Below are 15,427 nucleotides of genomic sequence, written 5' to 3' on the forward strand. Positions count from 1 at the left end.
AAGAGTTGAAGTTTTGCAGAGATCTCATCATCCAAAAGGAGATGATTGTTAAGTCTCCAGGAAGGAGTAGTAGGTGTAGTCAGAGATATGGTAAGATGTAAAGATATAGCTGCATGATCAGTGAGAGTTATTGAATGAATAAAGGTGTTAGACAGAGATTGAGTTAAAGAAGGGGATATAAGAAAATAATCTATCCTGGAATAGGTATTATGTGGGTGAGAGAAATGAGAGTACTCCCTATCCTTAGGATGTAATATACGCCATGGATCCACCAGAGAGTAATTAGTTTTAAGATTAATCAGTTCTTGGTGTGATTTAGATTTGGAAGGTTTACAGGTGGAGGATCTATCAATGAAGAGATCCTTAGGCTGGTTGAAATCACCGTCAATAATAATTGAGCATGTTGAATAAGGCAGTAATAGTGCCTGAAGGTCTCTGAAAAATTCCGGGTGATCTAAAACAGGAGCATAGACGTTAAGAAAGACAAATTCAGATGAGTGCAACACAGCGTGAATGAGACACCACCTTCCCTCCGAATCAGTGGTATGAGATAGAATATTCAGCGGCAATTTGTTGTGAAAGAGGATGGATACTCCATTTTTTTTGTGAGGAGCCGCCGATGAGAAATAGTGGGAAGAGTAACCTTTAATATGCAATTTAGTGGCTGATGTAGAGGGAAGGTGAGTCTCTTGCAAAAATATGACATCCGGATGTTTACTAGTAAGATAGTGGGCCACCTTCTTTCTTTTGATGGGATGATTCAGCCCATTAACATTGTAAGAAACAATATGCAAGTCAGCCATTAGAGATAGTGGAAAACAGCATACCCACAGTATCTATATAGTAATACAGTATAAAAGCAATGAAAGACCAAATTGAACATGGACCACTCTGAAAAGATAAGAAAAGACAGGAAAAGAACAGATGAAAAAGAGATATACAAGGTAAAAACAAAACACACAGTAAAGCATGAAGCAAAGCCATACCAATGTGTAAAGCGAACAACAGTATATGGGTGTTCCTGATGGAACTGGTGGTGAGCGCGAGTAACCGAGGAAAACACTACCACACGAATAAGAACATAATGCTCAACAGGAGAAAGCAGGTCAATATGACAGGAAGAGACCGCACAAATATACAAAGTGTATGCACCAGACAGAAAGCTGTAATCATTGCATTTTCAAAGAGTCCAGAAAGGAACTGAGATCATCCGGCTCAAGGTATGTGGTGGTACGGTTGTTATAAGTCACCTTCATTTTGGCCGGGTACATGAGGCCGTATTTGGCACCAATATCCTTCAACTCTTGGCGATGCGAGAGAAACGCTTTCCTCTTAAGCGCAGTAGTTTTAGCCAGATCTGGCACAATATAGAATCTTTTGCCCTGATGAAGCAGATGAGGATGTGTTTTTGCAGCATTGATAAGTTGCAGGGCATGTTGAAAGCGCAAAAGCTTGGCTACTATAGGTCGTGGTGTTTTAATGTGAGCGGCGGGTTTAGATGGCACGCGGTGCGCCCTCTCAATTTCCAGCGGGGGATCAAAGGAGAGACCCAGAGTAGAGAATGACACGGTGAAAAAATTGGTCCCCGTCACCGCCCCGTCCCCGTCTCACCATCCCCGTCACCGCCCCGTCCCCGTCTCACCATCCTCTTCACCGCCCTGTCACCGCCACTGCCACCCCATTCACCGCCCCGTCACCGCCACTGCAATCCCATTCACTTTTCTTTATTTACGTATAAAGGAAACATTCTTTAAAACTTTAAAAAACTTAGTTAAATATTAGTTAATAACTATACAAAAACAAAACACGCAGAGAAAAAATTAATTAATATAAATTCTCAAAACTGACACATTTTGATCACTAAATTTAAAAGTTATTTTTCATACAGTTTTTCAATCACTAATCTTCCACCACCCCTGGGGCTAGCAATGCAAAAACAAACACGACATGTACTTTAAATGCTGCCGTGATTAGCATAGTGACCGCGGCTACGGCTGCAAGTCTCCCCTCCCCCCAGCGATCACGGCAGGAGGGCACCCAACCCCTCCTGTAGACCCCCCCAACGGCCCTCCCGACAATCGCAGCAGAAGGGTACCCAACCCCTCCTGCCGGTCCTCCCAATGGCCTCCCCTAAGATCGCCGGCAGGAGGGTACCCAAACCCTCCTGCTGGACCCCCCCCCCCAACGAACCCTCCCACCCCGGAACCCCCTTAGTCTTACTTTCCAAGTTGGACCGGACGGCTCCTCACACGTATGGCCAGCAGGCTTGCCTCCGTCCAAATGAGGCGGGCCCGCCCCTACCCTGCCCAACCCACAGGATCCTAGGGCCTGGTTGGTCTAGGCACCTAAAGCCACTCCCGCTATAGGAGGGGCCTTAGGTGCTTGGGCCAATCAGGCCCTAGGATCCTGTGGGTTAGGCAGGGGAGGGGAGGGGCGGGCCCGCCTCATTTGGACGGAGGCAGGCCTGCTGGCCAGACGAGCGAGGAGCTGTCCGGTCCAACTTGGAAAGTAAGACTAAGGGTGGTGTTTCGGGATGGCGGGGTTTGTTGGGGGAGGGACCGGCAGGAGGGGTTGGGCACCCTCCTATTGGCGATATAGGGGGCCGTTGGGGGTGCCGGCAGGAGGGGTTGGGCACCCTCCTACCAGTGAGGGCGATCGTCGGGGGGGGGGCGGGTTCTATTGGCAGGAAGGGTTGATCTGACAAATGAGGAGCACGGTGAAAACACAGGTAAATTGCGGTTCCTAGAGGGGGGGACATTGGCCTGCGGGGACAAATCTATTCACCGTTTTTGCGGTCGGTGAAAGGATTTGTCCCCGCGTCTGCGGCGATTTGCTAATGAGGTCACCATAACCCGCAGCCACGCAGCGGTTCGCTGCGGGGATCGCTCCCCGTGTCATTCTCTAACCCAGAGTTTTAGGCAGAAACTCAAGCAAAAAAGCAGCCATATCAGGACCCTCCGATAATTCAGGCAGGCCAAGGATTCTGATGTTCGATCTCCGATTACGATTAGAAAGATCCTCACAATCACGTTGCAAGAAAGAAATAAGCTTATCATGTTTGTCTACCATCTGCAGTTTCGTCTGGATGGTGAGGTTATGCGCTTCGAGTGCATCGATCCGATGGCGGGCATCCACGAACTGGGAGTTAAGGGATTCAATTTCTTCCCGAACAAGCTTGGTTTCGGCAACTTGTTTCTGTGCAATCTGCTTGACTGCTCTGATTTCTTTTAGCAGAAGATCAAGATGCGGGTCCTCCGATTTAAGCGCCATTTTGTCTGGCGACCCCGGGTCCGTTTTCGGCCGTTTGCTGCTCGTGGGAGCAGTTAAGGGTGAGTCTCCCTTATTATTTTTCGGTGGAGTCATAGCCACACACTAAAGCTAGCGAGTGCACGGTTTATAAAATACCTGAAATCTCCTCAAAATCTGTTAATATAGGGCCGTGTGGAGGAGCGATTACCCCATGCGTCTGGTCACCGCTCCAGTCAGGCTCCGCCCCCCTATATGACATAATTCTAATGTTCTAGTATATTGTAAAATTGTTATACTTTTACATAGTTGGTATTAGAAAAAATGTTCTAAGGTTGCTGCTGTTGTCCGGGTCTCGCCACATCTGGGTAGGTAGATCCAATGTTTCAGCCATGCTGTAACTTTCTTTAGGGTATACTGTGAGGTCTGCAGTTTGTCTTTATATATAGTGGGTACACTGACCTGATTGAGAATAGGGAGGACTGTTGGTCATGAATTGCAATGTTGGCGGGAAAGTTTGTTGGTCTCAGATTTGAATTTTGGCAGGAAAATTCATTGGTTGAGTGCAATAGAGATAGCAAGACACCCTAATAACTTTAATGGAGATAAAGGGCTCGCCATAAAGGAAGCATGGCAACTGCACATCCAAAAGAAATTCAGTGCTAAAAGGACTGGGGCTGAGGACAAACACCTTCTCTCTCCATCTAAAAATTTTCACATCCCTTTTTTCCCTGACAGTTTTAAAACATGTGACCACAGACTTTCCCACCAGAATTTAAAATTGTGTCCAACAGATTTTCCTAAAAATTGAAATTCATGACCAACGTTCCTCCCTGTTCTCTATAGGTCAGTGGACCAAATATATATAAAGACAAACTGCAGACCTCGCAGCATACCCTGAAGAAAGCCACAGCATGATGGCTGAAATGCTTAAGAGAACATGTTATTTTAAGCTTTTTAAATTAAAGTTTGATGGAACTTTAGCTATGCATTTGGTTTTCAGAGTACAGAAAACTATCAGTTCTCTAAATTTTTATACTGCCTTCCATTAATTTGCTGTTTCAAATTATGCTTTCTCAGAGGCCAAACAGGCATAAAATTCTCATATGTGGATGATGTCATCTATGGAATCCAGTGTAGAGACTAAGTATACTCAAAATAAACTTAAAATACCGCAGCTTCTGATTGGTAAGGCCTGACTTTAGTGCAGGAAGAGGCGGTTGGAGCAGACAGCGAGTGATTTCCTTCACTCACTGGTGCTCTGGCTGCTCTCTCCTGCTGCCCTCTCCAGTCTCCCCCACGAAAAACCGTATTTGCGGTTTTTCAAGATTCACAGGGGTTCCTGGAAAGGAAACCCCTCGAATGTCGGAGGAGTACTGTATATACCAGGGGTAGGGAACTCAAAAGCCGTATTCCAGTCAGGTTTTCAGGATTTCCCCAATGAATATGCATTGAAAGCAGTGCATGCAATAGATCTCGTGCATATTCATTGGGGAAATCCTGAAAACCCAACTGGAATATGGCTCTCGAGGACCAGAGTTCCCTACCCCTGGTATATACAGTACTCATAATGATTACAACATGCATATGCTAAGGTCAGTTTTAGTAAATTCTGAGATGCATGTGAAATAGAAATATCATACTGATGTTTTTTGAATGAGCAAGGGATCATATTAAAGCAGTGGTCCTCAACCAGTTTGTCACCAGATATTTGACAGACAAGAAGCCCATTATTTCCTTAATAATTATCTGTGCCTGTAGGCTGGGAAGAACAGAGTGCTAGGGAGTCAGGTACTTGAATTCCCGCAGACAGCAAGTGCAGTTACACTGAATTATTAAAGGGAGGAGAAGACGGTACTTGGAAGATATGAGTAGCCTAGATAGCTACAGCTACACTCCAGTGGGATTCACAAAGAAACTTTATCCCTGTGGAAGAAAAGATGAGTGAGTGCTGGCTTCTGCTCCTTTTTACTCTTTAAATGGCTCAGAGCAAGAAAAGATGATGCTGGTAATATGAAAAATAATCATCTATTAACTTCAGTCGGTGTAATCAATGATGGTAACAGTGCTACTATTGTTAATTAGTAGTTTAGAGAGCATTTGATTACCCCCAAAAAGAAATCAATTACGTTAACATGTTACCGCACAAGACTGGTGATGGGATGCATGGAGTGGCCTAATAGTATGGGAAAGGTATAAATAATTCTAAATGAGAAATTGAGGTAAAACCAGAAAACAAAGTATAAGGGGGCCTTCTGTATGTGAGAAAATTCCTAGACAACTCAAGCACTGAGAATGTTTTCATGACTTGTACTTTTATAAGTTTAAGAGCCTCATATAGATACCACACACCCCAATCATTGCTGTATTCTACAGATAAGATATATTTCATTGAAGGAATGCTAGCCTGCTATATTCACCTATAAAATAAGAAGAGAAAGCTGTTATAATCTGGGAAAGAAACAGACACTTATATTGTGTGTGTATATAAATATTTTTAATCAGAATTAAATAAAATAGGCAACATATTGTATCCAATAGAAAAAACTGTGCAAATTCCCTCCTTTAACTGATGAGTTGGAGATACAGGGAAGTACTCATGTTGGTAGAGACTGGCCTTCTTTTTGTAACTAATTGCCATATTGAGAATGTATAGTGTTACAAAAGTTGATGACAACATACATAAAGATAAGTTGATGTAGCTCACAATAGGACTATGATGATGTCATGCATGGCTGTCTAAAAGTTGGGTACGTATAGTCACTGGAAGGAGAAACTGGTGCTGGGGAGTCCTCCACACCACTGACTGATGAACTTCAGGACATCCTGGCATTCTGGGCTATGGCTTGTCTGAAAAGAAAATAAGTTGTTTTTATCAATATTTGAATAATTTGTTGTTGATAGATCCCCAGTTATCCTGTATTTAATACTGATTAAATCTTTGTGGTTCTTAGTGATTAATATTTTATATTGTGTGTATGTATGTATATGTATGTGCAATATATATATATATTGCATAGAAACTGCTTTCCCATTAATTACCATTCCACCAACTATCAAACAAGTAGTAAATTTTGTGCATAATTTAATTCTGCATTCTATATTTTATCAAAATACCAATACTACTGCTTTGATTAGTAATTAAAAATGTTAAAAGACTTTGATGCAGATTTCCTCCAGAAATACAGTAATAGTGCACATGGATTTTACTTTGGCAAGCTAGAGTCTCAACTACATACAGCAACATAGCCATGTTCTTAAATTTTATATTTATTAGCATTTATAATGTATACAAGCATACAACTTGCTTAAGGAACAAAGGATTCCTTTTACAAAGCTGTGGTGGTAATAATAATAACTTTATTCTTCTATACCCCCATAGTCAGGTGACTTCTAGGTGGTTCACATTGAAGAGGGCTAGACAATCAGCAAATTACGGAAAGCAAATGGTGCCATGATAAATGCACTAAAGCCCGCTCAATTCCTATGGGCTTCAGTTCATTTACCAATGAATAAAACAAAATGTCACTGAAAATAATAACTGAGAAGGGAAGGCAGAGATTAGCTTTCATAAACTACAAAAGATCGCAGAAAAAGGAAGACGGGCAAAAATATCTGGAAAAGTTAAAGGCTGGTCAAGTAGTCAGGAAACTAAAGATGCAAATGGATGAAAAAAAATAGACCACATGGTAAAACCTGGGGGGATTGCATCCAGTGGCAGGAGGGAATGGGAAAACCCTCCTGCTGATTTTTTTTTTTTTTGTAAGGTTAGGGGGTTGTTCGTGGTGGTAGGAAGGAGTGGGCATCCCTTCTGCTGATTTTTATTAAAGTGCAGGGGACTTGCAAGCTAATGCTGCCAGATTTGCCTCCCAGTCTCACTTTTTTTAGGGAAGAAATGTATCTTGTGTTGCTGGCTGTCTTCTGAACCACCTTCATTCTGGTACTGGAGGAATCGCCTCCATGAACTTATGGGTTGGGAGGCCCGTTTGGCTCGTTTTTCTCGACGCCGGAGCAGAGACTTTGTTTACACTTGGACTCCATATTTGAACATTTTGACTCCTGAGAGTCGTAGCCGGGTCTTGAATAGACTCCACCTCTGAAACTGTGCTTATAGGTGTCTCTGCTGTTCCCTGCTTACGAGTTTTTCTGTATCTGTGGGGGGATGGGGAGGGGTGGGTGGGGGGGTAGGGGCTTCTTTGTTGGGGGGGGTATGGTGGGTCCGGGGAGGACATAAGAGTCCAGTCCTCCGCGGGTGTTTGATGAAAATGCATACCATGGTTGTTATTGCTGTTGTATTTACTGTTGCTTAATAAAATAGATTTGAACATAAAAACTAATTGCAGCCTATGAAGGATTGCTGGAGCACTTTTCCTCTGCTGCGGTCCCACCCCATCTCTAAACTAACATCCTGTTTAGTCTGGGGCAGACTGTGCCAGGGGGAAAGTGCGCCAGTGATCCTCCACAGGCAGTAATTAGTTTTTAAAGTGAGACTGGGAGACCAGGGCGATGCTGGATGATGGTGGAGAGAAGGGGGATGTATGCTGGCTTTTGGGGGGCTCCCTGGTGTAGTATCTATTAGAGGTACATGGACAGAGGGGGGTCCAAAGGGAGGGGCTTATGCCAGACTGAGGGGGGAGGTGAAGTGGAAGAAATAATGGGTCTGTAAATAGAAGAGAGGGAGAGAGATAGTGGACAATGGGATGGAGGGAAAAGCAAGGGAGAGAAGTTGGACCCAAGGGGTGGTATGCCGGGAGGGGGAATAGAGATGCTAGATAGGGGAGCAGTTGGGAAGAGAAAGGGAGACCCTGGGGTGGTTGGGAAGGAAGAAAAGATGCTGGATGAAAGGGTAGTTGAGAAAAGGAGAGAGATGGTGGATTTGGTGTAGCCGCTCTTTCATTCTTTGGGCCGCCGGCAGCGTGAGTGACGTAAATATGCTGCCTTCCGCGGCTGGAAGCTTTGCTACTGCTTCCTGGTAGAGAGCTGCACGGGAACGGGGATCCCATGGGGACATCGGGGAAGACTTCCGGTTGGCTATGTGTGCAGGGGCAGTGCAGGCAGGAAATAGAAGATGAGCTGCGAGCTCCATTTTGCTGGTAATTTGTTTGCAGATGAGGGCTGGGAGGCGGAACACAAAAGGGGGAAGGAGTGTGTTTTTGGACACAGAAGGCATAGACTTGGGAAAGAGATGGTTGTGTAATGGGAATGGAAGAAAGGAGAATTTTTGGTCATAGGGAGGGAGTGAGATACAGATGAGGGAGAAATATTGTGGTGGAAAATGAACAGAGAGACAGATTGAAATGGATGCAAGAGGGAGGAATGTTGGACATAGTGGTGAAGGGAATGGAGGGAGAGATGTGGCATGGTGCTAGAGAGGGGTGATAGAAGGAGAAATGTTGGGCATGGGGCTGGTGGGCAGGCACGAAAGATGAGAAAGGGATAAATGCTGGACCATGGTAGGAGGAACCAATGGACAGCAACAGAAGATGGGAAAGCGGAAAAAAGAAACTGGGACCAACTTTATGGAAAAATAAATCTCCAGACAACAAAGGTAAAAAAACCGGAATTGACTAAAATATGTTAGCTTTGGGAAATGTATATAGCAGATGTCTTTGTACTGTGTTAAAAAGAAAAGGAAATGCATTTCTGGTTTTATTTCTACAGTGTTGAAGTACTTGCTGACCCTTGCTGTTTCTGGTGGGGATCCCCAAGCACCGCCAGCAGAGGACCTCCTCTAGAGACGGTCAGAACTCCCCACACCAAGCACAGCAGTCGCTGGCAACATCCATGAGCCACTGATGTGCCAGCATCTGTGACTCAGGGACGCTACTGCTGCCTGCCAAGCTTGGGAAAAGGGACCCCTGGCCAACTGCAAAGGAAGTCCTCAGCTGACAGCTTGGGGGCTCTCATCAGCTGAGTATTTATATTTACATTAGAGGCTCTGGTAGAAACCCATTTACAAAGTATGTATTCTTCCCAATTAATATTTCCAAAGTAATAGTCTCTTTGCTCATTTGAGCCTTTAATTCAGTAGCATAATTAAATGAAATAACTATTTCTGAAGTTTATAGGGACGGGTGGGATTTTGGCGGGGATGGGTGGGATTTCTGTCCCCGCGCAACTCCCTACTTCCTGGCACTGCTTAGGCATGAAGCAGTAGCAGAGGGAAAACTTTACTCACGCTGCCGGTGGCCTGAAGAGCGCAAGAGTACTACCTTATTGGATCCCATGGGAGGGGAGGGGGGGCACGTTAGAGAAATGCTACACTGTGGGGATGGAGGCTAAAAAAGGAAAGATACCAGACCTGAAGGGGAGGACAGAGATAGAAGATGGATGGTGAACACGGAGAAAGAAGAAAACGTCAAATGGGCAGTAGATCTTGGCAAGCAAGTTAACAGAAGACAAACAAACTAGAGCCTGGGACCAACATGATTTGAATAATGACCAGACAACAAAAGGTAGAAAATTTTATTTTCTATTTTGTGATTAGAATATATAAGAACTGAAATTTTATCCTGTCTGATGCTGGTTTTAGACATGGGTAGGGCCCAGGGCAGAAATTTGGGAGGGGACCCCCAAAGCCCTCTACTAGCCCTTGCTATCTTCAGCTTCCAGCAGGCTTAGGGCTTTCTCTAGCCAGGGGGCAGTTGTGCTAATTGCACTCCTTGGTCTAACACCATCCCTGGCTTGTGTGATCTTTATATTTTGCACAGTATAGGAGAAAATGAATCTTTTTATTTCTTTGGTGTTGTACTATATGGGAGGTGTGGCTTCTTGGGATTTTGGTTTAATTTGTTTATTATGTTTGGTCAGTTATATATTTGGCATTTGTGTTCTGTATGTGTGACTAAGGTATTCTGTTAGGATGAATTTTCTATGTAGCATTCAGCTTTCCTGATAGTGAAGGGGATATTGTGAGGGGAGATGAGTTTTGTTAATCCTTTTTCTGTATTTGTGATTTATAAAATGACAGTTGTACAGCATATTGTTCCTTTTTATACTTTAATAAAATGATTTCAATATAAAATAGCTATTCAAGACTTGTGTGGATGGGATCAGACAGAGTCTGTGGAGGTGGGACGGGGATAAATTTTTCCCCCATGTCATTCTTTACTGCTGCTCTCTGCAAAACTCATTTGCATGGGAAACCGTTTGAACACTGATTGCTGTTTAGAAATCGGCCAAAAAATTGGCCCACAGTGATCCGCAGTCTTAATGACAGTTTTTAGTGTATCTAGGTCTGTGTGTCTTTCTGAGAAGTCAAAAAAGAAGTTTTCTCTCTCTGGACCTTCCATCTTCAATCTGCTAAGTCACTGAGTAAAATTTGTGAGATTTTCACTAGTTTAATAAATAACTTCATTAAGATGTGACCACACAATGAGGCAAAGTAAACGTGTATTTGTCCCAAACATACAGCCCCCTCTATCAAAATAAGCATACTTTCTTTCCTGTTATGTTATAGTAAGACCAGCTTCACATTTTTCTTTTTTGAAAAGGAGACCTTATTCACTTACAACAATCACAAGAGGGGTCTGTGTCTGCTACAGTGTCGAATGGATATGTAAATATTACTTTCACCTCATTGTATGTGTATGTTGGGCAAAGATAAGTGTGTAATGTTTGTACTGATATATGCACAACTTATGATGGAACTATCGTTAGAATAAAAATAAAAGCATGTAAATATGGGCAATATCTCTATTTATTTTTATTCAAGATCCTGATGCAGCCCTTAGGGGGTGAAACATGTCCATGTCAGTCTGGTACAGAGTATTAAGTTTTATTCATCTGATTATAAATAAATTTTATATTTCTCATCACTTTATTCTGTTCCGGGGGGCGTGGCTTGGACGCGAACGATGACGGTTGGATGAAGAAAGAGCTCCTGTATAAACAAGCTTAAATTTCAGAAAAACTACAAAAAAAACGTTATTAATGGTATTATAAATTGGAGTTGCCTCTTTGATTAGATGAGAGAGACAATTGAAGGGGAAAATCGGGAGAAAGAGGTGCCGTTTTCATTTGTTATCTGAGAAACGAGGTGTGGAGGGCTGAATCCGTCTCAACGGTAAAACAGCAAAATCGCCCCCCAGGCAGAGCCGGCAAGATCGGATCCCTGCTGACAGAGCCGGTAAGATCGGATCTCCGCTAGCAAAAACAGCAAGATCGGGTCCCGCTGACAAAGGCGGCAAGATCAGATCCCTGCTGACAGAGCCGGTAAGATCGGGTCTCCGCTGGCAAAAACACCAAGATCGGGTCCCGCTGACAAAGGCGGCAAGATTGGGTCCCCCAGGCAGAGGCAACAAGATTTACTTTTAAACGTTGCCAGGGTGGGCTGGTCTGGGACGCCGTGAGGTCAGGCTTCCTTCCCCTCCTCTTTAGCACGATCTCTGGCAGAGAGCAAGAGGAAAGATTTCCCGAAGGTGGGGGTTAGCAGGCAGTTGCTCGGTGCACCACGACCGCGGCCATCTTGGATCGGAAAAAAAAAAAAAGAAATTTTTACAAAGTCTGGGTCTGCCGGTGAGCTGCTTAATGACAAGGATTAGTTTTTTTTTGAAATGCCTGATGCCTGTTTGAATCAGGGAATGGGCTTTGAAATAGCTGTCCTCTGCTGGAAATGAGGAGAGATCTGCAGTAAAAGCTACTTGGCAACGGTTTTTTTTTTAACTATTTCCTTGCTGCTAACTTCAAAAATAAACTGTGAAGGATCAGTATAAATGTTAATCTCTTCTGCTATAATTCAAGAGATTCAGATATAAGAGACTATAGGTTTTTGGGCTCTGAGGAAGGTCAAATAAAAGGATTGGTAATTTCTTTGATCTGAAGAAAAGTGACATTGAGACAGTTGAGAGACACTGAAATACATATACATGCACATTGAAAGATTAAAGTAAATATATTGGATGGAACATTGCTCTCCTCGGTAAAAGCTGCGATTGGGCTTGTAAGAGGAGAGCTAGAACAAGAAGGCTGCAAATTTTTTTTTTTTTTAGGCTAGATGACAACAAGAGTCTGCAATAGAGCCTAAGACAAATAACTTACAGTTGCTTTAAGAATACTGAAAAAAAAGGGGCGTAGCTTTGTCGAATAGTTGGATAAACGAATAGCTCCTTATAAGCAAAATATATTAAAAATATATTAAAAAGAATTACTACTAAATATTTTAAAGAAACTAAAATATATATTGAAATATGACTTCAACTAAACAAAATAAAGCTGACTTAGGAGCTGGAACATCAGGAAGCAATAAGAGGTCGAAACCTGAGCCAGGTACACCCTCTAAAATCCCATTACCAACAGAAAAAAATCTGGATGTTATGGAAGAACTAAGACAAATAAAAGAAATCGTCTTAGATAGTAACAAAAAACTACAAAAAGCAATGGAAGATGCTGCAATCCTAACTAAAAGAGTGGACATTACAGAGAATAGAATTTCAACATTAGAAGATATTACAGAACAATTAAATACTGACATGAATCACAGCAAAATCATATGGAAAGAAATAACAGAGATAAAAAAAAATCTTGAAGACAGCCGGAATCGTGAAAGACGGAATAATTTAAGAATAATCGGATTACCTGAAGGAGTAGAAAAGAATGATCCGATTGCATTTCTTGAAAAATTTCTACCTAAAATACTACCATTGAAATTTAAAACGGAACTGGAAATTGAAAGAGCCCATAGGATTCCAACACAAAGAAATAACACTCAAACAGGTCCAAGAACTTTAATTTTCAAACTTTTAAGACACCAACAAGCAATTGAAATATGCCAATTAGCCAAGGAAATCAAAAATCTTAAATGCCAAGATTCAAAAATATACATTGTCCCGGACTTTGCAAAAGAAACAGCAACAAGAAGAAAACAATTCTTAGACATGAGACCACAACTAAGATCTCTAGGAGCTAGATTTGGGCTCCTGTACCCGGCAATTATGAAGGTTACCGTTGCTAACAAAACGCAAAACTTTACAAATCCAGAAAAACTACAGGAATTTATAAATCAACTGGAGCAACCTATGACAATCTAAAGAACAATTAATCGGTTCATACTAAAGTCTATTGACGGTTAAAGATAGATCAAAACGGAAAGCAATGGAAAAAGAATACACAAGAATCAAATTAAAGACTTAAACAACTTGCAACATTCTCCATAGAAAACAAAAAAACTGAAAAATATAAAAATTCTATTCAGAATAAATAGAATAAACTGAATGGCAGGAACGTAAATGATTTGAAACACATCTCCGAACTCAAATGATGACGAAGGAAGTTTCTTCAACAAACTTAAAAATGTACTGATTGAATCCGAAAAAAAAAAAAAAAAAAAAAAAAAAAAAGATGAAGTGATTGGTTTGTTGTATTTCCGGTTGAAGGTGGTACTTCAGGTTTAATTTTGCGTTTCAGATACATTAAAATGCATTTCAAATACGAAATATATGAAAAGAATAAATCTGAAACGCAAATTTTATATTCTTTCATTTATTAAGTTCAATTTAGTATCCACAATAGTTCAACCTGTGAATCCTCTATGGGAGATAAAAGGAGAGTTTTTGGCACAGGACTTCACTCTTGTCTGCACAGGCCTCAGATACTTTAAAATCATAGATGTCTAGAGAGTATGCTATTGAGACAGAACTTACAAGAACACTGATGGGAATGTTGGCTCCTCTTAATTGACAACTCTCTCGTGAATCATAAGAAAATAATGAATATAAGAGATGAGTGGATTCCTGTGCTGTAAACTCTTGTTACAGTTCTGAGGAAAGAGGCTAAATTGGAAAGCTTTTTAAAGTAAAAATAATATACCACCTGAAAAGAAATGAATAGTAATTGAAATGTTATTAGATATAATTGATTTAATATAATCATTCTTATGGATTTAAAGATATACAAATACAGAAAATAATCTTTCAATACATAAGAATGAAAAACTTTTTATTTATTCTTATAATTAATAATAAAATAAAAGAAAATATACAAAATAGAGAAAAAATGGTAGTACTTTAGATAATTATTAATAGCTTGTGGGAGTTATCTAAATCTAACCTCAACCTGCGTATCCAAGTTTTCGTAATTAATAAGGGGGGGAAGGGAGGGATAAGAGGGATGGGAGGGAATAAAAGGGAAATATATAAGGAAATCATGGGAATAAAGGAAAAAAGAGAAATGAAATATTTAAAACACTGGGAAAATATACATAATTTAATATCTGAAAATTTAAAAATAAATGGATATTAAAATTATGTCTTTAAATGTTAACGGTCTAAATCATATGATAAAAAGGAAAAAAGCACTATCATTTTTAAAAAGGCAAGATGCTGATATATGCCTTATACAAGAGACCCACCTCTCACATATAGAATCTAAAAAGCTAGAAGGAGGCTGGGTCAAACAGTGTTTTTTCTCACCAGCTATAGGGAAAAAGGCAGGTGTTGCTATTTTAATTAACAAAAAATGCTCTGCTTCATTTAAATTAAAAGCTTCAGATATTCATGGAAGATGGATAATGGTGGAAATGAATATGGGAAATACTACCATGACGTTAATCAATATATACGCCCCTAATTCGAACCAAAATGAATTCTTTAAAACTCTTCAACAACTGATCATACCACTGGCTACTTCAAATCTTATAGTAGCAGGGGACTTCAATGCTGTAATGGATCCTTTATTAGATAAAAACCCAAGTAGAGTTATGAAATCTATGGGACTAGATAATTTGATTCAATCTTGTGATTTAATAGATATATGGAGAATACTTCATTTTGATGGTCGGGAATTTTCTTTCTGTTCTCATGTTCACAATTCTTTTTCAAGAATAGATTATATCTTTACTTCAAAACATCTTGTACATCAAGTGACACAAGCAGCCATTGATCCAATTATTCTATCTGACCATGGTGGAGTGTGGATCAAAATTAAAACTACAGATCAAAATAATAACAGACCAATTTGGAAAATGGATAGTACATTGTTGGTTGACAAAAATTTTTGTGAAAATCTTCTAACAAAAATGAAAGAATTTTTTCAAATAAATGATAATGATGATATTAACAGAGAAACTTTATGGGATGCCTTTAAGGCAACCATTAGAGGACAAATAATTTCTTATTCGGCTTTTCTAAAAAAACAAATTAAAAAACAATTTTTAATCTTAGAAAAAGAGATTAAAAATTTAGAA

The 15,427-nt window shown here is 40.8% G+C and overlaps 1 protein-coding gene across 2 annotated transcripts in view; it reads right to left on the bottom strand.

The window, feature by feature from the left end:
* Window positions 1–5,719: 5,719 nt before the first annotated feature.
* The window catches only part of IFT172 (intraflagellar transport 172), a 413,076-nt gene continuing 403,368 nt past the window's right edge, over window positions 5,720–15,427 (bottom strand). For both annotated transcript variants that reach the window (XM_033936511.1, XM_033936510.1), the window contains one exon: window positions 5,720–6,096. In XM_033936511.1, the coding sequence (XP_033792402.1) occupies window positions 6,007–6,096 (90 nt within the window). In that variant the 3' untranslated portion in view covers window positions 5,720–6,006. The remainder of the gene's footprint in view (window positions 6,097–15,427) is intronic.

Source organism: Geotrypetes seraphini, chromosome 3 (assembly GCF_902459505.1).
Source record: "Geotrypetes seraphini chromosome 3, aGeoSer1.1, whole genome shotgun sequence".
NCBI lineage: Eukaryota > Metazoa > Chordata > Amphibia > Gymnophiona > Dermophiidae > Geotrypetes > Geotrypetes seraphini.